At 32.7% G+C, this 25,578-nt stretch overlaps 4 protein-coding genes across 5 annotated transcripts; all 4 read right to left on the reverse strand.

The window, feature by feature from the left end:
* Positions 1–214: 214 nt before the first annotated feature.
* On the reverse strand, positions 215–2,673 carry LOC100790103 (GPI-anchored protein LLG1). The gene is made up of 3 exons (XM_003527526.5): positions 2,362–2,673; positions 2,207–2,266; positions 215–744 (listed from the first exon to the last, which is right to left on the reverse strand). Exons 1-3 carry the CDS (start codon positions 2,444–2,446, stop codon positions 392–394), a joined length of 498 nt encoding a protein of 165 aa, XP_003527574.1. The 5' UTR covers positions 2,447–2,673; the 3' UTR covers positions 215–391.
* Positions 2,674–3,403: 730 nt separating this feature from the next.
* Positions 3,404–4,555, reverse strand: LOC100305699 (uncharacterized). The gene is made up of 3 exons (NM_001248542.2): positions 4,420–4,555; positions 4,268–4,327; positions 3,404–3,934 (listed from the first exon to the last, which is right to left on the reverse strand). The coding sequence occupies exons 1-3, from the start codon at positions 4,523–4,525 to the stop codon at positions 3,609–3,611; spliced, it is 492 nt and encodes a 163-aa protein (NP_001235471.1). The 5' UTR covers positions 4,526–4,555; the 3' UTR covers positions 3,404–3,608.
* Positions 4,556–6,047: 1,492 nt separating this feature from the next.
* On the reverse strand, positions 6,048–12,440 carry LOC100783898 (phosphatidylinositol/phosphatidylcholine transfer protein SFH13). 2 transcript variants are annotated; one of them, XM_006582359.3, is made up of 16 exons: positions 12,286–12,440; positions 11,845–11,896; positions 11,439–11,545; positions 10,994–11,297; positions 10,801–10,900; positions 9,848–10,114; positions 9,467–9,544; positions 9,287–9,391; positions 9,145–9,194; positions 8,959–9,058; positions 8,744–8,839; positions 8,533–8,646; positions 8,256–8,409; positions 7,671–8,056; positions 7,512–7,586; positions 6,048–6,418 (listed from the first exon to the last, which is right to left on the reverse strand). In XM_006582359.3, exons 3-16 carry the CDS (start codon positions 11,449–11,451, stop codon positions 6,398–6,400), a joined length of 1,863 nt encoding a protein of 620 aa, XP_006582422.1. In that variant the 5' UTR covers positions 11,452–11,545; positions 11,845–11,896; positions 12,286–12,440; the 3' UTR covers positions 6,048–6,397. The 2 variants fall into 2 exon arrangements, with proteins under 2 accessions (XP_006582422.1, XP_003526390.1); XM_003526342.5 differs by lacking the exon at positions 11,845–11,896.
* A 2,853-nt stretch (positions 12,441–15,293) lies between these two features.
* LOC100790630 (KH domain-containing protein At5g56140) lies at positions 15,294–23,043 on the reverse strand. The gene is made up of 7 exons (XM_003527527.5): positions 22,817–23,043; positions 21,752–21,837; positions 17,561–17,706; positions 16,696–16,815; positions 16,496–16,612; positions 15,956–16,099; positions 15,294–15,864 (listed from the first exon to the last, which is right to left on the reverse strand). Exons 1-7 carry the CDS (start codon positions 22,930–22,932, stop codon positions 15,715–15,717), a joined length of 879 nt encoding a protein of 292 aa, XP_003527575.1. The 5' UTR covers positions 22,933–23,043; the 3' UTR covers positions 15,294–15,714.
* Positions 23,044–25,578: the final 2,535 nt, after the last annotated feature.

The following is a 25,578-nucleotide window of genomic DNA, read 5'->3' on the forward strand; positions in this document are numbered from 1 at the left end:
ATAGAGGTTATTAGCAAGATTAAGTTTCTTATATATAGACAAGCACACTTGTTGCATTTGTTTTAGCATCTTGATATAGACCTTCTTGTATTAGGGAGACTTTTGATTTTCTCTAGCTGCGAGATATGTCCCGTTTATTGTTGTATCATTTTGGGTTTAATATAATTTACATTTTTCCCTGAAATAAGCTAATTCAAATTCAAGTCCTGCGCACTTGGCAAACGTAATTTCATTAGATAAAATTTGATCAATAGAACTCTCCTTAAACTACAGGTACATTGTCAATTTTTTTTGCTCAAAAAGTAATTCACACACAACATATAAAAAATGGTAACTGATTATACATCAATATTGTGCGAGAAAAAGAATAAAAGTTGTGTATAGAAAGATATCAAAATAACAAGATTAAGAAGCAGGCTGTGAGCATCAGCAATAGAGATGGACAGTGTACAACTTGATTTGCTGTGTCATCTGCTGATGCAGACGGTGGCAATGCAGGACAAGCGAGACCAAGTTTCCCTTCATGACACTCACTAGCAAAGAGGCCAGGAGGGTATTTTCCATAGAGATTAATGTAACTAAACATGGTTGAGGCGCACTCGTTCGTTAAATCATTTAATACATCGACATAAGGGCAAGCAAATTCTTTAAAAGCCCCACAACATTCTTTGGGAGGGTAATGGGGTCCTTTGCATTTGCTTGTGATTACTGTGTAGTTTAAAAACTCGAAATTCACAGAACAACCTGCAGGTGCAAGGTGAAAAAACAGCATCATCTGACTAATATTTAGCTTTGGTCAAAATTGGCGTGCCAGCTATGTACATATATATTGGGGATCAATGGAGAAAGACCCTCTAAGGGGACGGGAGCATTGTGGGTTTGAAAGGAAAATTTTGCCATAACTCATTGTATAGTCTATACTATTGCTAATTTTGGGGCCATAATTCTCAAATAGCCCATTACTAACGTATGTATGTGAACATAAGATTAAGTAGAAAGCTTGTTTCTTTCTGGAAAAAAAAATAAAATTAACCAACATTTTGATCCTCCAAAGATACACTGAACATCAATTTGGACAACTGAAATATTGTGCTATCAAATCAGCCTTTCAAAGATTTAAAGTGAAATCAATTTTAATCGATGTCACTTCAAACTTTTGAAGGACTAATTTGCTCACACAAACCTTCAGAGGACCAAATTGTGATATCAAATATGTATTTGGAAAACCAAAATGGTAGTTAGTTATAGTCTTTCTTTCTGGAAGAAATATTATTTCCTGGCAAACCCAGCTTCTTCCTCTTACTATTGCTTTAACGAGCAATTGTAAACCCATCTTTACTTACTGCTAGTGAACTTTGTTTTCTTCAATCTAAAAAAAATTATACAGACAAAATCCATAACAAACCACAAAAAATATAGCACATAGAAAGATTGACTCTGTCAACCAATCAAAAGCCAAGTAGATAAGATTTTTAAGGTAATTATTGTAAAAATTAACAAACTTTAACATAGATAACAGGTTATAATTGAATGACAATGTAAATTACATACTCAATACTTTTGATATATTTTTTTCCAGTAACTATCCTAATTAAGTTAGAGAAATGTTATTAATTTGTACAACAAATCTTACAACAAAGAAAGAGAAAGCGAGAAAAGTGAAAGGAGAGAGAAAATTTTGAAATATAATAAATTATATGATAGAGAGAGATAGACACATAAAATGGTGTTGAATAAATTGTTATAAGAATTATTATACATGTATCATGTCTCATAGTTAAGGTCTTTAAATCCCTGATGGGACACTCAAGTATCCTCACAAGTTTCAATTCTTTGGCTTAACTATGAGACTAATACTTAATCTTCTTTGGTCCTGCATCAGAGTCCTCGAGAGTTCCCAACCCACGGGATAAGAGACTAATCTCATTTTCACACATATGAAAGTAGCATAATCTTACACCATTGCACCAACTCTTTTGGTTAGATCAATTCTTAGTCTTGTGGCTTAATCACATTTAAATCTCTTAGCCTCTCCCCAAGAATTTGTAATGTGAGCAAACTCACATGCTCAACAAATGTTAATTACCAACTAAACCACACCCTTTTAATATTTAAGATATAGGTTGATTAAGTTAGCAGGACCAAAAAAAAAAGCATAATAATCGGGTAGATCCAAAAGCATAGGCAGAGGAAAAAAAATACAAACTTTTTTTAGCCTGAAGAAGGTTCCGAGCGGTATGCGCTGCTTGAGAGTTGAAAACGGTGTCTGCAAGCAAAACCAACAAAAATGTTAATTAACAAAGAAACTATTCTGATTTAGAAAAGAGTGAAAATTGAGAGAAGAAAGAAAGAGTTAGTTACCAGAAAGAGAAGAAACACAGAGGGCCATGAGGAGAAGGAGAAGCGAAGAAGAAAGGCAGAAGCTTTGGTTGAAAGAAAACACCATGGCTGAGGGTTGATAGAAGAAAGATTGTTGTTTGATAGCTTCAAATAATGTTTCCAATTTGAGTAATGACAAGAGGGAAAAAAAAAAAAGGAATAAGTGTTGGAAGTGGCAGGTATGGTATTAGAGAAGAAAGTAGAGAGAGGAAGAAGACACGATCTAATCTAACGTTGTAATGAGTGACAGCACCAATACGCGCAAACCTGCTCTTCTGCAAGCTGTCTTTTTTTTTTCTTTCTCCCACTCAATCCAATTTCACTTAACCAAATATAATTAATGAGTCTCTGTTGGATGATAAAAAAAACTTTAAAAAAAAAGCTATGAACAGTGTATATCCTAATAAAAATTGCCTTTTTTAATTTATTAATCAATGTGGTAGTTAATTTATGCTTTAATTAATAAAGTTAGTTATTGGTAGTACTAGTATTTTTTTTAATTTTATTACATGATGTATCTATCCAAAAAAAAAAACAAAATTATTACATGATATTTGTTTCGAACTTTGCGACTTGAAGAGTAGTTAGGAGTATTATTTAATTTTAATTTAGAACATTTTTTTCTTAAATTGTTCATAATATATACTAAAATAAGATATTTTACAAAAATGTAATCTTTAATTACTTAAACGAAGTTTTGATAAATATAATAAAATATTATAATTTATCTGAGAAATTTATTGACTTAAAAGTAAATCCATTTCATAATAATAAAACCTAACACAACCCTCCACAACTCAAGCATTTTTCAAATAAATCTATTTGATAGCAATAAAGCCTGATAGAGTTACAACATACAACCCAAACACTATTAGAGGTGGATTGATTAAATTGTATTTTAAAAATATAAATCATGACATATAATTTGATCTGAGGTGGCCCTGAGGGGGGTTGGGTTAACAACTTGATTGGATGATTTTTTTTTATTAGAAAATTAAGAGAAATAAAACACAACAGAGATGATGAAAGTAAAAATATTCTGGCATTTCCTACTAGAGACAGCTTGTGAAACCAACATAGTAGTTATAAGTTGCATCCCCAGGATGATCTGAGTGCAAATTTAACATGTCTTTGAACTGAAGTGGTTTAGTACTTGTCCAGTGTAAGTACTGAACAAACCTTATTACATGTAACATAACAACATGGAAAATAGACTACTACTATTACTGTCACACACGTATCTGGTGAGTTTTCATTCCAGTGTCATCTTCTGATACTGATGGTGGCGATGCAGCAGAAGCAGGACAGTTAATAGTAATACCTTTCTTCCCTTGGCGACACACACTAGCAAAGAAGCCGAAAGGGTACTTTCCATAGAGATTAATGTAACTAAACATGATTGCAGCACAATCATTCGTTGAATCGTTTAAAGCATTGGCATAAGGGCAAGCAAACTCTTTAAATGCAGCACAGCATTGCTTGGGTGGGTACTGGGGTCCTTTGCATTTGCTTGTGATTACTGTGTAGTTTAAAAACTCGAAATTCACAGGACAACCTGCATTCATGATTCAGAGATAAGAAAGAGAATCAAGACACTTGTGGTTGGTATTCATCACAATAGCTCTTTTGTTGTTTCCTTTGTGTTGGAGGATTTCTATAGCAATAGACTAGGTTATCTTGCTCATATTTTGTTGTTTTGTTTTCCTTTTTCTAACTATTTAACGCAAAAGTTCTAACTTGAGAGTGCTGATTAAATTGCATACCTGTTAATGCATGCCCTTAGTGGTTAGATATATGTTGGAGCTTTCTTTTTTAAAGAAGCTAATATGATGGTAGATCTAAATGCATAGGGAGGCAAAATAAATAAAACATAACAAAAATCACCAACTTTTTTTAGCCTGAAGAAGGTTCCTCCCAGCATGCGCTGCTTGAGAATCAAAAACACTGTCTGCAACAAACAACAAAACCCAAATATTAACAAAGAAACTTCTTGTCTTGAGTTTTAGTTTTCCGACACTCCAATACAAATTAAGAACTTACCAGAAAAACAAGTGGGAGTAAGAGAAGAAGCAGAGAGAGCAATCAGGAGAAGGAGAAGAAGAAGTGAAGGAGAAAGGAAAAATCGTTGAGTGAAAGAAAATGCCATGACTTGAGAGTTGAGACAAGAAGGGTGGATAGAAAGATAGTTCTAGATGGAGTTAACTTAATGGTACCATGATCTTGCTTTTTTTGGTTAGTTTCAAATAAGAGTTATGTTTCTGATTTGAGTAATGAGTAGTAATGACCAGATTCTAACTTAAAAGAAAAGAAAAAAAAAAAGGACACAAAAAATAGAGTGGCTGTTTATCAGAGAAGAGAGAGCTGAACTAAACAAAAATTGTTTGAATAAAGAAATAGAGAAAGACAGAGAGGGAGTCACGATCATTGGTTCAATGTGTTTGATTCAGCGTTGTGTGGGGTTGAAATTTCGGTGGCCTTTAATGTGTTTGACTCCTTGGAAATTTTGACAGTGTGCTTAGTACATGTTTAGGTATATGTTACAAATAAACAATGGTGACAGTTTGCTGTGGACCATTAGATTTGATTTTAGAATTTGTGCACAAGTTGGACTGAAAATCAAACATGTTACAGTTGTTGAAGGAAAAAAGAGAGAAAATAAAAATGAATAAGTGAGAAAAGAAAGAAGAAAAATAGGTGAAAATATGATAGAAATAAAAATTGTTTCATGGGAGAGAAGTAAAGTAAATAGAAAGCAAAAAATTGAATTAAAATTGTTTAGTAGGTAAGAAAAGAAAAAATTAATATTAAATTAAAATATATTATTATAATAATTATTATTTATTTTAGTTATCGTAGACCTACTAATATACATATCAAAGAAGCACATTGAATACGGCTATAAAAAAAAAAAAAAAAACCTTAATCAGTTGTGGTTGTCAACCAAAATCGATAATTTGAGCCATTTTGAAACACAAGCACAAATAAAATCGATTATACCCTGTGTTTGGAAAAAAAATAATTGAAAAACGTGAATCAAGAGATCTTCTCTCTACACGTTTTGCTTCACATTTTCACGTCCCTTACACACGTTTTTGGTACAAGCCGCTGATCCAAACAAGCACTATGTCCTTGAACAAAATTGATTTCCGCATCGGCAAATCCACCAAAACCGTGGGTTAGTATTGTCCAAAGCGAATAGTATTGTTCATTTCTACGCAAATCTTCTCATGTTAGCATGGAAATTCCAAGTTGTGGGAACTATGTTGATTTTTGGATATTTAATTTAAAAATCTTTGGATAGAGAGAACTGAGAAGTATAGTTTACTCTAAAACACAAAATAAAAAAATGTGCCAAAATCAACAACCCAAATAAGTTTTGGCTGAGTTTGTTTGTGATTTGTGATTAACATAGTACTTATAAATTCCCTATCAAAGATGATTGCAAATCTAATATGACTTTGAACAGAAGTGGTTTAGTATTTGCTTGCCAGTTCATTGAGTTTTATTTGTGATAACCAGGCCAGTTTGAGTACTCAACAAACCTTACATGAACCAATAGGGAAAATAGACTACTGTCACACCCATCTGGTGACTTATCATTCCAATGTCTGTGAAAACATTTTCAAAATCCTTTACACGTAACACAGGTTAGGATTTTTTAAACTTTCTGCACTAGAAACTTTTCTATTTTTTTTCTATTCTCAAAACTGTCTTAAACTTATTAGAACATCTCATCCATGCATAATTACACCTTCTTTACACTTATTTACTATGAAAGAAGACAAAAGATGCAAGAGGAAAACTATATTATATATCATATTATTATTATTATTAGATATAAAACAAAGTGGACTGTGTATCATCCCAATTCGTCATGTTTCTATGTATGCTCTACCAAAACTCCGTTGCCTCATGCTTCCTATGGTCCAATCTAGGTGTGAGGTTGCACGAAGTCTTCTCTTTGATGGAAATATCTTCTGTGGTGCCAAGGACTTCTGTTGCTGAACGTTTAGATGACTCAACAGAACAGGCTTCTTTGCTGCAAGAATAATCCTTGTTAAAAAAAGTTTTCAAAAAACTACATCTATGAACTCAAGTTCAAACGTTGTACTTGTGCACAGGGGTGATACCACAGACCATGTTGGAAGTGGCTAGTGCAGATGGTGTAAATATTTATTTTTTATAATCAATTTACTGTTTAGATTGAACCAAAGTTGTTCTGAAGGTTGTCCCCCTGCTTGTTAGGTTACTTGGATCTTGGAAGTCTCAACATCGGTGACATAATTGAAGTATGATCTCTATAAATACAAATTGCACAAGCATTGGCAACTTAAGGAGGTGTTTGGTTTGCATTTTCATTTTCTGTTTTCATTTTCAATTTTCATTTTTTGAAAATTGTTTTCATTTTCAAAAGATTAGAATTCTGAAAACATGTTTGGTTTGACTTCTTGTTTTCTGTTTTCAGGAAATAAAAATACTGAAAATTTATGATATATTGACTTCTTGTCTTTTTTGTATTTAGATTTGCTTAAAATTACATTTTTTGCCATGACAATTTTATTTTACCCAAAATAAGGTTCATGTTTTCAACTGAAAACACACACCAATTTATTCATTTATGTTCCTGTAATTTATAATGGCATATTTCAATTGCAAAAACAAGTTAGTCAAGATTCATTAGGGCCTTTGACTAAAATAAGGAACTAAAGAGCACAGAATCACAAGCCAAACACCTAGCTTGGGTAAGTAGTGAGGGGTTTAGAATAGTTTTCAGGGAGGTTTAAGAATTCGATGTGGACAAGTACCTGATAAAGAAAGAAACAGAACACGACATGACAAGAAAAATAGGATGGGAAACGCAAAGGAAGATGAAAGGAAAGTCAACTACGACTATAAACTTGAGATTTAATCAAAGTTTTAAGTGAAACTGGTTGCTGTAACTAAGAATTCATCAGCAGAATTTGGCAATGACATGCTCACTTACCTAAAGATGTAGAAATGTTTGTTAAAATAACAAGGGGAAAATCCTCCTCTACCAGTTCATCTTCATTCAGGTAACATAATTAATGTCAACCACACATTGAGTAGTCTGAACAATTTTGAATATAGAAGTTATACAAGGACCAACTTACTCGGCAGTTTGATTTCTTCAAGTTCTCCAGCAATTCAACAATCTCAAGCTGCTTCATCACTGCAGCATGTAGCACCTGCAGTAAAAGCACAAAGTTTAAACCATCCTATCAGATCAGCATAATCAAAAGTTCTACATGACCAAGAATATAGACTAATACCCTCTTGGTCTTCTCAAGGTCAAACTCAACAGATTTAATTCTATCCATGGAATCCATAAGCATTTGCTCCTTTTCCTGAGGCATACCGTCAGGCTTGTTGTTAAGTTCCTCAAAGACTTTTTCTAGTCTCTGAAGACGTTGTACACATGGAAGAACATAATCTCTTTCAGAAGCTGTTTCAACAGTTGCTGAATAGTTATTAATGTTATGTTCCATGGTAATTGATGGGTGAACATTGTTCTGTGTTCTCCAAAATTCGAATGTTAAATAGCGGAAGAGTGTAACTAGTTTTTCCATGAAAAATGTCATCACTCTTGCCACACATAAGACATTTATTTTCTCTACTTTTTCCTTAACAATGCTGAACCAACTGTTGACATAAGTACCTAACAAAAAATCAAGTAGCGTGAGTTCAGCAAATAAGGACACTACCGAAATACTTGTCAATGAAATCAGTTAAACCTAGCATGAATGATAGCTACCATGAGTTTCCAACTTCCAAATTCAAATATGACAAGGTATATCTGCAACTTGAGTTCCATATAGCATATAAATATTATTTCTTCAACAATTTCATGACAATACCTCCTGAATCTGTTCTACAAGCAACATTCCCTATATCATTAGTTTGCAATGGCTGCTCTCGATTAAGGTGAAAGTGATCACTTTCAATCACTTTCTCAACTGCTAGAGCACTATCATCACAACTGTAGTAGCCATTGAGATCTGGTGCTTTAACCTACAGAAGATACAGTGCTAGGTATGATTAAAAGCTCAAGACACAACCACATGTAATGAGATTGCAGGTAAAGACAAGAATGAGGGATCTCAAATAAATCAGATTCAAAGTTTCCAAACTGACTTCTTCATGAACTGGGGCTAAATGAGGACAAGGACAGCTCCTGTGTCTGTTGGGAGAGGAGTAATCATTCATATCAGACCCTGATTCGGCTGTTGATGTATCACTGCTTCGTTCCTGGGAGATGAGAAGAAAAAAAGGTTAAAAGTCCATATATATAAAGTAAACACATGTGAATTCCCAACTTCCCAATGACAAGAAGACCAATACTTGCCTTCAGTCGGGGAATTTGATAGGAGTCAAATGTATGTTGACCATTGGGCATTCTGGTGATTTGCCTCACAAATGTTGCCTCCTCATTATGTACCAGCTAAAGATCAGAATATCCAACATTAGTTGGCCATATGACAAGGCAATTCCAAGTTATGTATATTTTCATAAGCTGAGGCATGTAAATACTAAGAAACAAGATATACAATGAAACATTACCTTCATGATGTCAGGATCATTCCATGGACCCTTGTTAGACCGAAGACATCCACCTTCTGCAGCACATGTACAAGAACCACCCAGAAAGTCTGGCAACTGACTGTATAGTTTCATTTACAAAATTCAAATTAATCAATAAATTGAATAGAAATTCCAATGCCATATGATGAAGACATAAATGTATACCTAGAGTCGATGACTTCCAGTAATTTATATAAAGACTTAGAATCAAGAATCTGGAAATTTGGGAAATGAATGTAAGGTCAGTGGCACTGCAGAAATAGATCATATGAAATATTAGCTGAAGCCTGAAGATTATATTCTTCACCTGTATCTTCGCAATGGTTTTGGAATCAAGAAACTTCTGTGCAGCAGGCCAAAGCATCTTCTTAAAGCCAGAACCAGCATTGACAACATACATGTGATGTAATGTCTGCAAATATACACTATCAAGCTTTATATAGAATGGATGAAAAGACGTTAATTTGGGAAAGGATGGGACAAAAACCTCAGGATAGTAACTGCTATCTATTTTTGTCACAGCAGACAAGAGATTTGCAGCAGTACGTGAGAAATTTTTCATTCCCTGCATCACACATATCAAGTGTCAGCTAAAATTTTAGTACAGAAACTTTTCAACAACTTAAAACAAGGAAGCTCCTAAAATAGGGAAAACCCAATCAGGAACAACCCCCTTAGTAAATAGATTGGATTGTAAAATACTATAGGCAGATATCATATTTGATAAAAATGCTTAAAGGATAACTACATTAATAATATACTATCAAAAAGCAGCACCAACTATCATGCATACAAAGAGAAACAACAACAGAAATACACCTGATATTAGTGATAAGGTACACAAATAATTTTGTGTAATGCAACATACCAAGCCCTGTACATCCAATATTGTTGTTGTTGAAGAAATCCGTCTCTTTGCTGCTATGGAGCATGCTGGAAATTTCTCCTGCAGGGTCCTCTCGAACTCCTGGACGTGGTATTTCAAATATCGATCTATTGTGGTGGCGTGCATTAGGCGGCTTGGATGGGCTTTCCCAAGTCTCTCAATGTAGACTGGCCTACCTTCCTTATCAACTCCATGGTACCCTTGAGGATAATACTGCAATACTTCTTCCAGCTCTCCAAATTCAAAATCCTTCAAACATTATCACCACAATCACACCAAAGCAAAATAAAACATACATAAGGTGTCTTCTAGCATAGAAAATATGCTGATGCTGAAATATTCAAAGATTAAAAAATTAAATAATTCTGTTCTTTTCTATCAAGGACCAACTCTCCTAAAACCTTATGCCATTAGAAAAATGAAAGGTTTTATATCTAACATGTCCCCTCACAAGAACTATTTGTGCTTGATGCATGGACAGAATTGGGGGCAGCAGATATCAAACTACCACTTGATCGTAGAGACTCTAATATTATGTCAAAGCCCAACTCTCCTAAAAGCTTAAGCTATTAGGTGGATGCCCATCAATGGTTTTCTTTATATCTAACATGCCTCCCTTGAAGTGTAGACAATGCAAATTTTGTCTTGCAAAGAAATTAAGCTTATCTGTAGAAGAATTATTAGGCAGCAACAACGGAACTCTTGGCCACTTTGCTTGGTCATAAAAGCCCTAATTCCATGTCAAGGATCATTTTCTGTAAAAGCTTAAGCTGTGAGGTGGAGGCTCATGAATGGTTCTGTATCCAACTTGTTCAAATTATAAAACAAACAAATTCATTTTAGAATCCACAAAATCAGATAAACCAAGGGATTATGTATTGTACTTTGATACACTGAAACATTCTGTGGGCTATGACATATTATTATCTTTATACCTCAAGGATGGTATCAGTTCCATATTCCTTTCGCCAAGTAAGCATTTCTTCCCACATCTGAACTGTCTTCTCAATGTTTAAGTCCCTAGCTTTAAGAAACCTACCAAGAATTAGAGAGCAACATAGCAAGTGTGAGCAAAAAAAAAGATCACTTGATATTTGCTTATTGTACCCTTTTGAATTGATGAAATACCTTAACAATGTATGATAGTCATCATGCCTAGGAGGTAAAGATCCCCTCTCAACAAGTTTCTGGCGCAATTCGTGGACGGCAGTCTCCTCCCGCGCATCTCTTACATCCTCAATGGACATGGACGGAACCCGATAATCGATTTTCCTTTTCCCTCTTTTCTTAAGAGAATGAGTGAATCTAGATGACGCATTCATCGCCTTCTTCTTCAAGTTCCCAATTCTCGACGGCCGCCTCTCGTCTTCTGAGTTCTCAACATCGGACCTCCTCTCTCTAATCTCATCATTACTACATTGCCCTTCAAATCCTTTCACACGCACATTGCATCAATAACCATTGAAATACAACATCATCAGCAATGTAATTTACACTCACAAAGTCACGTGCCAATCACAACATACATAAAAAAGCACACTACAATATATAGCAAAGAAAAAGCTGAAAATACCTGACATTGACATTTCTAGTCCCAACACAAAAAAACCAATGACAGTTGATCCTAATCGTTGAATCAGTGAATGAAATTCACACCAAACTCCATCATATCATAAATCACTGCTCCACACATACACAACCAAAAAAGTTAAGATTAAAATAAATAAAAAAGTATGCGAAAATAAATTACTGATCCACACACAACACAAACCAAAAATTGAAATTAAAAGTTAAAAATTATGGAAAGAAAAAAAAACTCAAGAAAGGAAATGCATTAAAAAAAGCTAATATTTCAGTGAATTGTAAGGTACATATCTTAAAATTAAAAATGAAAAAGTAAAATGCAGAGTCATTGAAATGATGGAATCAAAGAATCTAGAGGTGAATCAAATAAGGAGAGAGAATTGTCGTTTAAGAACCTTATTTTGTAGCTGTTAAAACACCTGTTCGCTCGGTAACCCCAATCAAAACCTACGAAAGCAAAAACCAAAACTCAGGATTCCAAAACGACTCGCCGTTTCGCGAAGTGGAAAAATTTCGGCGATTGCAATGTGGCTGGCTGGTACACAAAAATTTTGGGGTTGGGTTTTTAATGAAGTTGGTGATGTGAAAGAGTTATACACATGAACATGAATGAAAGGAGGGTCGTAGTATATTAATTAATTAACGTCATGGGTTGAGTTGGATCCGTGGTTGCATTTATTAATTTCTTTCTTCACCCAAATAAAAAACGCATTCATTTCAATTTCATGCATTTTCTTCGATCTCGCAATCACATAACCACCCTTTCTATTTCTCACCTATTATCATTATTATTTAAACCATAACATAAAAACTAAAAACAGAAACATTATGCATACCTTTTTGGGTTTGGGAATGTTGAAGGAGAAGAAGACAGAAGAGAGGAAGAGAACGATGTGGATCCTTCTTCTGCTCTCTCTGTCTCTACTTCTTTCTCTCTTTCGTTTTCTCCCTTTACTCTTTTTTTTCCTTTCCTTATAAGCCACACTCTTAATCCAATAAATTTATGTTATATATCAATTTTATCCATCATTAATCTTAATAATCGAATCATCCACCGGACTTAAATCTAAAGCATTACTTCAAGTAATTAAGTTGAATATTACTTGAATTAATCACTTTTAGAATATGAGTGTCATTTTAATCATTCTGTCATATATCAACATGACATGAAGAATAAATAAAAAAAAATAACAATAATAATTAAATATTATTAGTTTTTTTTAATTTTAAAATTATGTTAATAACACTAAATTTAATTTTTTTTAAAGGTACAAAGCATTAACCTTAAACTAATGAATAATTCTTTTACAAAAAAACTAATGAATAATTAAAATTAGTTTACAATTTAATTTATGTATTGTTAGTGTAACAAAAGAGTAAAATTAATTTAATGAATAATTCGGTAGCTTTTTAACAGAAGGGTAAAAGTTAATTTAATATGAGGATACCAATTCAATACGTGTAAATATAGGAAACTGTGAGTGATATTAAAGTTTTAAAAGACGTTTATCTGCTTTAATTTTTGGAATACTTTTTAACTCAAGAAATGCTAGTAATATTTTTCCTTACATTCTTCACGTGATTAGTGAAAATTTGTTAAAAATTATTAAATTTGGTGTGTCTCACTTTTTATTTAATTATTTTTTCTCCTAATTTAAAGGTGAATCTCACCAAAATTAATAATTTTTAATTAATTACGACTAACTTTGCAGAAAGAAAATGTGGCTAATATTCTTCTTTTCTATTGTATATTAAAAGTTGAAGCAAAACTCAACCAATACATTAAATAAAGAAAAAAGAGTGAATTTGAATGTCAATTGGTGTCATGCTATTTTTACTCGTGAAATGGCCCTGTGTCGGTTTCTTTCTCTTACACACACTCTTTCTTTCTTTCTTTTTATTCTTTTTCACTTTACTTACTATCGTCATCCTTCATATTTCATATTTATTTTCTCAACATTTTTTTAACATTTGGAGTACAGAAAAAACAAAATTTATGATAAATAATTTACTTTGTAATAGCTTATCAAAATTCGATTCCAGAATTAATGATGAGTTATTTCCTAAAAATTAACTTTTCACAAATCTAACTAGTAATAAATTAAGGATTTTATCCGTGAGATTCTACGAGATTTTTTTTTCTGATTCTACGTGAATTCTTATATTAGAACAAATAAGCTAGTAGGTAAGAAAATTGAAACATACAGACTTATTTGTAAAATTCCAATTTTACCCAGATAATTTTTTCGGACTACATAAACTATCTTTTTTAATTTAACAATATGGCATTTTTTTAAAAGAAGGAGCATAATCAATTAGCTTTTGACACGATTGATTATGCTCTTCTCTACATAATCAATGGCATAGTCGATTATGCTAGCAACAAATTGAATTAGACCAAATAACATATTTGATTTTAATAAACAAAAACAGTAGTCCTACGTAAAATGTTGTATATTCTATTTTTGTTACCATATTCTAATATGCATGCACCATATTTGATTTTGCTAAAACATAACTGAATATCGGAATATGACATGCATATTCAATTTTCACCCAAAAATTGTGGTCTCGTGCGCGTGTCCCAAGAAGCCAACAAGATTAGTTTTGTCAACACTCAACCTAACATCTCTACCTCCACTCTTCGCATTTCATCTCAGTTTTGGGAAGAAATCTACAGCCATGGATCCCACTATTTCCGTACTAATTTTGCTATTACTTTCACCTCAAATCTGCCAACATATGAAAATTTGAGTTTCTTCTCTTTTCATTGCTGCTAGAACTTTAACCGTTTCTTTTTCCTTCAAACCGAACACAACCTAAGGAAGAGGAAACATGCCAAAGAAGTCGTGAGACGAGTTGCAAAAGAAAAAAAAAGATTGAACACAATGAAAAACTTCATGAAGCTTCTTTTACTACTCGGAAGCAAACTTAGATTAGATGTGGATGTTCCTTGTGACGCAAAGATATTATTAGTAACTTTTGTCATATATATGTATAACTCATGAAGAACACAAGCTTGCTGCTAATTTTTTACTTTATGATTTTTTATTTTTATTTGTAATTTTCATTGTTGTTATTGCATTTTTACGTTTTTCTCTTGCTTGAGAAAAACTTTATTGATAATTGATTATGACATTTTGAAAAGTATTAACCAATTATCTTACCATGATCATTTTTCAACTAAAGCCTAACCAATTTACAGAACAAGAATTATGCATCGAATAAGAATCACATGGATAGAGGCTTCAATGCAAGCCCTAAATACCGAACAAGAGATTCAAACGCATTTGTCCATTCAACTTTATTTACTCATTTTTATGGTATGTAGGAACCAGTTGAGTAGGAATGACTTGTTCACCTGAACATCTTTTAATTGATATAGGAATCAGTTGAGTAGTTGACACAATGTTTCTGGGAAGAGTCAAATTCTGAGTTACCAGGCACGAAGGATGTGTTTGTTTTGAAGGAGAGAAATAATATACAAGAGAAATTTTGTACACTCTACTTCAGTTCAAAAATTTCTCTTCTATTTCTATCCCCTAAGCCACAAACACACCCCAAATGCGCTTTACTTGAACCAAGCCAGATCAACTCGTAGTCTCTTAATTTGGATATCATTTTGTCCCTAGACCCGACCAGGGATTATAGCCCCAACTTTCCTATTAAATTAGAAGTACTAATCAATGACATACTTTTTACCGCGGACAAGATCTGTAATTTAAGGCTGTAATTTAAGGAAAGACAACTAGCAATTGTATAAAAACTATTTGACCCCAGAAAAAGGTATTTCACGAATTTATAATCTAAATTAGATACCTACAAAATGTCACCCATACACGCATTGAGTAGATGTAGATATTATTATCTGCCTCACAATCTGGGTACAAACCATAACATTACCTTCCTCGCAGAAAATACCAAAAGCATATCAAAACTGTCCTTGCAAGCTTAAATATAACCCCATATATAATATAGACAATTTGGTGAATATCTAACCAAACCGCCTAACCAACACAAAAAAAAAAAAAAAAAAAGCAAATTCACCAAACTCAATTGGACCTTTACTACGTGCTACCATCTTTAAACCTCCCCCAAACTCAATGTAAACACACTGCACATAGAACAAGTTAGAACTGGCACTATGATGCCAGTGCCCCGATCGCAGATCAGGGCATTCGTTGACAGCATCACCTGTGGCATGGTAAGTGATGATGTAGAAAATTAACACAAGCTCCAAAAGCCCTCTCACCCTTTAGGGGAATTTACCCCCTGGTCTTGGCCCTCTTCATACCAAGGCTGTTGTGGAAGGGTGAAACAGAACCAGACATGGGAGAACCCTCCTCGCGAAGAGTGCCATTCAGCATTGCTAACTCCCGAAGTTGCTGCTTCTTGTAGAAATCCTGAGATTCATCCTGAAAGATAAAACTTTAAACAATCAGAACAACAAAGTCCCCATTAAGTTGAGTACCACAACCAATCTCAATCAACCTCACAAGAACATACCACCGGTTTGAGCAAATCTTCAAGTATGTCACGTGCTTGCATCAAACGAGCATCTACTATTTCAACAGGTAATTCTGCCTCAACTAGAATGTGGAGAGGTTCATTCAGATGTTCATACCCAGGTTTCCCTCTCATCATTTCCTCCTACAAATATTGAAATATGTGATATGATTAGAACTTGTACACCAGAACTACCTAACAGTCCAACTGAAATCTACAGAACATTAAGCAATGTGGACATATAAATATACACTGCAAGCATTTACCACATGTACATTAAGACAGTACAGGGTGCTATACCAATTATTAAAATTTTGTCAAGATCAATGGAACATGATAATAACCTGAAGGAAGTCAGATCTCTGGATAAAATAAATAGTAATATATTAACCAGATGTTGGAGTAAACACAATGATTTGATATAATAAGGCAAATGATAAAAATATCTTCTGAATGGATTTCAAATTTTCATCAAAGTGCAGTAATTTTATCTGGGTAAAAATGATCATGTTAGACTTTGTACAAATAATTTATTCTTACCCTAGCTGGATCCTTAATGCTACCTCGGCCCCTGATCAAGACACGACACTCGGTACTTGCTTCTACACGCTTTAGAGAATTTCCTCTAGGGCCTAGGAGGCGACCAACAAAGTTAAACTGCAATAAACTACAGTCAATAGTAGATCATTCTATAAAGAAAAATTTAATAAATATTGGGGCAGAGATAAGATTCTCCGTACATTAGGATATGCGTCCACAGGAATATCTACTCTGACCGTCTTTTTAACAATAATACCAGATGAGCTACCTTGTGGACTCAGCCAGCTTTGTGTTGAAGAGGACTGTAACAAGCTAGGTCTCTGCATGTTTTAATTCCAATGTCAATTACAAAAAGAGATATGGTGGTCTATTTACTGGCATGCAGATGAAATTACTGTTGTATCAGAGGCCACCAAGAGATCACCAAAAGGGAGTACATTAGCTGCTCTAAATTCAAAATGAGTTGGAAACAATAAACGCATGGAAAGAGTATCAACGGCCATGATGTACATAATGATGAAAATGTACAAATGGCTCCTGACTAGGATAATCAAGGAGGACCAGTGTCAGAAAATGATGTTAAATGAACTTAGAAATTATAGCTGAACTCGAGACATTAGGATCATTTACGATCCATTTTGGCAACTTAGCTAATAATTCATTAAACCTCATAAAACTTACAGTTCAACTTTCCTTTAAATGGATAATGTTAGCATTCTACCATAATTCATGTTAATATACTCAGATCTATCCAGCTGCATCTATTCATCAATCTGTGATTCAGCAGAAAAATGTAAAGGCAATCAAGTATTGACATCTGATTTATCTTGATAGAAAAAGATGAGATTCACTAGCAGGATTAGAAAAACAGAAGCTAAGCTATAGATTAATTGTCAGAGCCTGATGTTAGCTTTGCACTACCTGTCACAAACAATTAGAACTACAACCACTAAAACAAATGTCTTGAGTTAGCATGAGATGTAAAATTGAGTCAGAAATACTTCTAAAATACAGAATTAGATGGAAATGAATTAATGAAGTTATGTTAATGGTTAGTATCCATACTTCTGATTGAAATCGTGATGCCCATCCGTTCACATCGGCACCTCCATTTGAAAATATTCCACCGGTAGCCAGGGGGCTAGCATGTTCAAGCCCACTTTGACCTAAAACTGATGCATTCCCCATCAGCGTGGTTACACGCAAAATTTCTGCTCCAAAAATGTCAATTTTCAAGAATAAGATGTACCAGTCAGCATTTGTTAACATGTTAGCAGTCACTACATAATCGATGCAACACGGATGTTTGCTGAGTCAGTAAAAACTAATGCTATCCTTATGAGATATGTTCTAGCTTTTTATGGTAATATTCTAAATGGTAAGGGGGGAATATGCAGTCAAGTGTCATCTAATATTAAAAGAAAAATATTATACACTTAAATTGAGAAAAGAAAACCTTTAAAGCCATTTAGTAAACCATTGAAACAGGCATTTCACAACGTATAAACCTAATTTAAAAGAAAAATGAATGACATCTAAGAATTAGTTTTGATATAGAAACATTTCAAGAGTATAAACAATTATCTTGTAAGCACATAGTATAACATAAAGCAGCCATCACATATACCAGCTGGAAATTTTTCTTTTGCTGCTTTCTTAGAAGGAAAATGATTATTAATAACAAATCAGATCCCATAACCTATACAGAGAAACTAAACTCAACCAAAACCAAACTAATTGAACCCTCTATATCCCATTCAGATAAGCAAAAGACCAATCGCATCTAATTTTATCAATTCCTAAACAACTAATACACCAACTCAAGAAACAAGTCTTATCCAATTTGGTTTCATTTGTGAATTGAAGGAAAAGAGAAAGAAATGAAGAAAATGAAGGGGAATAGGAAATAAATTTGAGGTTAAGTAATAAATTTTCTTCCCTTTGTGGATGTTTAAAGCCCTTCAAATTAAAGGAACTCCAAAATTTTCACAGAAATTAGTAAGTGAGGATTTTGTAAGGTAACATGATAATCTCTCAGTTTCCTCTCCACATTTTAAAAACTCCTAACATAATATTTTCTCATCCTTCTCATTTATCCAAACATACTCATAATAATAGAAAAGGGGCCCTTTGTTATAAGATGATTAGGTGAATGAGAAAGCTCGTCATGATGCTTAATAGCCTCAATTCCTGCATCTATTGAATCACTCAAAAAGAATTTGCCCAACTGTCTGCTTTGAATTTAGGGTATTCATGTCATAAACTAAGGGTACAACTAAAATGTGCATGGATTATAACACCCTGCTAGACTCTCAATTGAGATCAAGAACACAACACATATAGATTTCCTGCAACTAGTTTTGCTTAAAATCAATTCAAAAGTCATGTGGCAAACATAAAACTAAGCCTAATGAGATGAATGGTAAGGATACAAGGTGTGCAGTGCGCTACAGGCCTTTTAAAAGACCATTAGCAGCAAATAAGCAGTATTTCCATCAATTAAACCAAAAAACTAGATTGGAAGCTTTCACAAGGAGAGAACTCCTTCACCAGAGTGGCCCCTTTCACAACCTATGACTAGGCTTAGTACAGCAAGACAAATCCCTTGTACAACATATCCCCCAAACTATTAAGTGTCCCCACCCTCAACTGTCAAACCCTTTCTTAGCTGTGCCTGACTGACAGTCAGATGACTTTTGACTAACTACTAATTATTTTTCTCTTCTGTTTCTTCTCTTATGCACCTTCCAGATCCTCTCTTCAATTTCATTGTGCTGGGGCCTAATATCATCCAAATCCATCCCCCAAACCAAAAGAATCGGGCAATCCCCAATAAAAAAAAAATTGGTGATAATCGTTATAACTCCAATAACAGTGGACCTCAAAAGCATTAAACCTGTCAATCATTTTCATCAAATCCTTACATTCATTGCTTCCTATGCATGCTACATTCTTAATTGTATATCCTTCCAATCTTATCCAAAATATGTCAACAAATGCAAAAATTAATAAATACTTAAATATACACATGTACATATAAGTGCATAAAACTCTTCACAGTTCAGTGTAATTTTCTAGTATAACATGAAAATATGTACATTTAATATTGTGAGCACACTGTACATTTACAGATTTTCATATATAAATCAGCACAGGTTAGTACAAGTCCACTGCTATGCTCTATCCAAGTGAAAATTGTGGGCTTTCACACAATTTGTTCGCATATAGTCTTCAGCTCTCAGAATAACTTTAACATTCAACAGAAAGACTTCACATTTCAACTGATCATAAACACTTGATTGGCTTCCCAAATTGTGTCTCATGTGGTAAAACTGGGCAAACAGTTGATATACTTTTGACTTTATCTTTCATCAAGAAAAGCCAAGTAACTCAGGTACAGTCATCAATGAAAGAAACTGACCGTTTATTACTAGAAATAGTGGCTGGGCACCAAAACATAAGGCTGAATAAGATCAAAAGGGGCATAACTTTTATTAGAATTGGAAAGGAAAGTGGCATGATGGTGCTTTTAACAAATTGAGAAACATCAAAATGAAAGGACACAACAACTCATTGGACAATAAAGACCAAATCATTGATATCAAATAGCGTAAAAGGAAGGAATCCAAGATGCTTATTCCAAAGCCAAACTAGGGCACCAAGAGTGTTTCAGTCATTATCATGCTCCCTCTGTTTCTTTCTAGTTTTACATCAGTTCATCAGTTTCAGTTCTCTCATCACTGTCATGCTCAAATCCCATACCCATCATCCACCTCAATCTCAGAAACCACTCATGGAATCTTCCAGCTCACCATGATTTGTCTCTGCCGCACTCTCACCACATCCTACAAAGTTCTTTCTTTTCTCTTCACTCCATTTTCTTTCCTCTTATTTTCTCTCCATTGCCACTTGCCAGAGGCTCAGGATTAGCATGAGAGAGACTTCAGGTTTTAATTAAGGAAACACCACAATAGGTGCAGCTCAGGCTATGGCCCACCAAAACAAAGAGGGATACCAATAAATAAAATGGGATAAGCACAAAGCTGAATGGTGGCTGGAAACATGGTACATGGAGCTCACACGCCAGCAGGGAAAATGGCATGTGAGGGCATATGTGGAAGTCTACAACAACAGGACTTCAGGGGATAGCCAGTCTGGAGGTTCTGCAGCAGTATAAGGACAGGTTTTGGAGATCATGTGGTAGAAGGGACAGGACAAACAATGAAGGTGTGCAAATGGAGAAAGGAAGTTGTGGGTTGGCCCACTACAAGAGCTGGGTTCTCAAAAGTCAAATCAAATAAGCAATGAAGTTCAAGGCAGCAGAAATAGAGACTCACAACTCAGGAGCTCTAATATCATGTTGGGAGGGAAATTTATTAATGTTATTTGATAGTTGTGCTGAAGACAAGACAAATAATGAAGGTGTGCAAACGGAGAAAGGAAGTTGTGTCGAAGGCCAGGGTTGGCCCACTAAAAGAGCTGGGTTCTCAAAAGTCAAATCAAATAAGCAATGAAGTTCAAGGCAGCAGAAATAGAGACTCACAAATCAGAAGCTCTAGTACCATGTTGGGAGGGAAATTTCTTCATATTATTTGATAGTTTGAAACTATACATAGGCAGTACATTTTACCCTAAGCAGTATCATTAGTTCCCTAATATAAGCCAAAAATTATGGCAACTATCAATGTTTCCTGATATACAATAATTACGGTATGCTACACCAGTTTGTAATGATAAAAGTAGGAGATTAAATTCTCTTATAAATAGAATATATATACAATCTAGTATGAATCTACCAAAACACATTCCATAACTCTGTATATAATCACACAATTCACATTGAAAACAATTTGACACATACTTGACTACACCGGGTATTATGCAAGGCAGATAATCAATCATTATTAGTTTAAAAGTAAAGTAATTTATTTGTTGGTACAAACTTGTTTCAGTTTCTCTTAAAGCAAAGGTGTTGAGCCCAACAATCTACCTTGGATTGAACATAAACAATTTAATCATGGTAAAAATATGAGCATCAGCAAAACATCATATATATTTGAGTTCTGACTTATGCCAAAGTAAACAGACAACTGATTGAGTAGCTTCACAATTTGATAGATGCTTTGATATCCCTAGACAACTAGGGACTAGAAGGAAAGCAAACTGATTTTATGATACAGATAACTAAAGCACAGAGGGAGATGCAGTAGGGGGCTTGAAGCTTATTTTCACCACTGTTTGAGAAACAAATCTAACCTTGGTTTAACAATCGAAAGCAGTGGGGAAGGACCGCCATGAAGGGACTAAGCTTGTTACGTTCTCCCAACAATTCAGTAAGATATCTGAAAATCAAAGCAAAAAAACACACAATGAGAGTAGAACATCATAGCCATTACTAATCACAAAGAAAATATAGAATATAATAAAATCATCAAGGATGAAGGATCCATGTCAATTTTTTCAGTTTAGTAGTAAACGATGAATTAAAAAAGATCATGAAAGTACAACAAAGACAACAATACGGTGCTTCCACACAAAATTAATGACGACAGCAACAAACAACAACAAAGCCTTATCCCACTGGGTGAGGCTGGCTACATAAATCCACAAAACTCTCAGTTAAAAAAGCAAAGTAAAGAAAAACTCTTCTGGAATGGCAAGTAGTGCCAACTCATTTCCAACAGAAAAAATCAATTTATCGTAAAGTCATCCACGGCAAGAAAAACGTTAAATGAAGTCATCAACAACAAGATCAACTTATTTCCGGCAGAGATCACGCTGCATAGAATCAATCAACGACCAAATGAACCCAAACAATACAACAACCTACACAAGCATGATCCATCACGCAAATCAAACCAAACTCACGAGCATGGAATTAATCAAATCCATCATGATCCACCAAAAACCCTCCACCACATTTCCCATTTTCATCAAACCGGTACTACCATCAAAAGATCTGTTCTCCGGTCAAGTACAGTCAAGCGGCAGATCAGACCACAAAAACCAACCATCGAAGCAATCAAGCACGAAAATCCAACCATACAACAAAAATCAATGATTGAAGTGAGACCCCCTTTGACTATTCCAAGAAAACACAAAAACCCTATCCCCCTTCCCACCCAAAAAAAAAAGGCAAAAATAAAAAATAAAAACCCTCGCTCCAAGTCCAAAGCAGTGAATCAGTAGACACAAAAGGATCAATCATAACAAGTACAAAAAAAAAATCATTTTAAAAAAGAATCTTTGAACAAGAATTCGAGAAATAAAACGTAGTAAGCAACAATTAAAAGAGAAGATCGGGAGTGTATATAGATATACTTGTCCGGGTCGGAGAGGGGAGTGGAGCGAAGAGCACCGGAGAGGTGCGGCGACGGAGGCGCGGAGGGCGAGGGTGGAAAAGCCATGTACCTGGCGGCGCCGGAAGATGACATCATGTCTCTCACAAGAACCAGTACTCTGGGCGATCGAGAGAGAGAGAGAGAGAGAGAATTGAGAGGTAATGTAAAGAAGATAGAGAGTAATGGAGAGGTGGGTCCCACCCAGGTAGTCCAGCTAGCCACACTCTTCGTCGGTGGAATTATATCAATTGCGCCTTCATTTGCTTTCTGTTTTACATTTACTGTTAAATTAAATACTCAGACTACTGTTAAAGAAAATCATTTAATGGCTCTTCATTATCTTATGCCATTAAAAAAAATTTGCATTTTGTCAAAGACGTTGTAACTTCCAAAAAAAATTGCAAATTAGAAGGGTAAGAAAATGAGTTATTCCCTAATAATATAAAATAATTTTACATTATCATTTAATTATAATTTATTATATATAATTATTTTATTGATTTTTATGATAATTATTCTAAAACTTATACCAATAATTTATGTTTAGACGATAATATAAATAAATATTATATAATCATTAAATTCTTACTTTGATTTTTTGCTCTATCATTTAATTAGGGTAATCACAGTTCATGAATGTAACTAATTTATTTAGGCCTTTATGTTTATTTTGATGTTTTACTTTTTGTTAGTATTATCTTTAAGCCATGCCTATTGGTATTTATATTTTATAATTAATGGTAAAGAAGTATTTAATATAAGTAAAACATTGTTATATTTTATCAAAAATATTTTTATTTATCATAGTTATTTATTCATAATATGTTTTTTTCTTGGATCGAAACTCACATGTGTTCTTTAATATACTGATAAAAAAATTAATCATATTCATAGAGAGTAGTTGTTAATTAAAAAAAATACACACAAAGATAATCAAACAAGAATTATTTCATTAAATAAATTATTTGCTCAAATATAAACATAAGATATGAAATCATTATTTCAATCTTATAAGTTTGTGATCTATTATTATTATTATTATACTAACTGTTAAATAAGGATATAAGTGAAGAAGAATTAATAATTAATTTTTTTGGAAGATAATTAATAATTGATAATTATGAATAATTAAATACTTTACATTTGTAAAACATTAATAATTTTTTTCTAAAAAAGAGCAATAAAACAACAATAAATACAGAAGAATGGAGACGGTACTTTCCTTTCAAGCAATGAATCCATCTTTAATGAAACCCAAAAACTTTTACTTTAATTTAACCTTTGGTTTATCCGGTGAACAAAAAATAATACAAGAGAATTTACAATACTCATACACCTTACTCAATTCACTAATTATACCCTTTTGGTATCATTTAAGTTTTCTTAAGAATGCAAGTTTTAACATTTGCAAAATAATTTTGAAATAAATATGTTTTTAAAGTTAACACCACCCCAAAAATGAAGTAAAAGTATTGTAGTTTTTCTAAATTTAATTTAAATTTAAATACATTTACAATCTCACTAATTTTTATTTTTTACAATGTTATTTAATTATATTATATTATATATATATATAATTTATTCAACATATTAATAATGTATTATAAATAAAAAAGATTAAGGAGATCTAATTCAATTGATTGAACATAATGTGTGTTGTAAATTGCCTGATATTGTGATCAAATCTTAGGGATAAAAATATTAAAAATAAAAAACTATTAAAACACTTAATACCTAAACCAACATAAATAAGGATATTAAAAAGTATTTAAAAATAAAAATTATTCATACAGTAGTAATTATTTAATCTATTAAATATAAAATTTAAATAAATATTTAATATTAATTTATTTAAATGTAGAATTTAATTAAACATTTATTCAAACATATTTAATTAAAATTAAGCATATTATTAAATATTTAAGAAAATTACAGTTATGTAAAAGAAAATGCAGTTATAACTTACTGATATACTCCTTTTAAATACAAGTGGATGTCCACATACATAAATTTGAATTCAAATATTAATATAGTATTTAATGATATTAATATATTAAATTATTAATTATACAAATGTATAAATAAATATTTTTCTTATATAATATTAATTATTATATTTATCACACATGATATATTTTTAAATAATAAATAATTATCATACAATTTAAATAATATACATTAAAATTATTATTTTAATTATTGTCTAAAAATTATTTATTAAAGATATTTTAAATATAAATATTTAAATAGTTATTAGGATATTTTACTCATTTTTAATGATTTTTTTTCAATTTATTATATATTTAAAAATTTATTTGTTATTGTTTATAAAAATAAATTGTAGCAACTAAATTACAATTCATATTAATTTAATTTTCAAACATTGTAAAATTATTATATATTAACAATAATTCTTATCCAATCAGTTTTAATAATTATGTTTTATTTTATGTATATAGTACGGTATCTTTAGATTTATGTACTTTAAATAATTAGTTAAAAAATTAAAATCATTGATGGTATTTAATTTATATTTTATTTTATATATTATATATCTCTTTATTTTATATTATATGAATAAAAAAATAAAGTTAAATTATTAGTTTATAAATTTTACATGTGCTATTGAAGAATATAATAAATAAAAAATCAAATAAAATGATTTGACAAATTAATTTTCATTCGAGGCAAAAATATTAAACTAATTTTAAAACATAATTTTTTGGCACATTTTCTATTTTT

The sequence above is a fragment of the Glycine max genome, chromosome 6, assembly GCF_000004515.6.
Source record: "Glycine max cultivar Williams 82 chromosome 6, Glycine_max_v4.0, whole genome shotgun sequence".
In the NCBI taxonomy this organism is placed as follows: domain Eukaryota; kingdom Viridiplantae; phylum Streptophyta; class Magnoliopsida; order Fabales; family Fabaceae; genus Glycine; species Glycine max.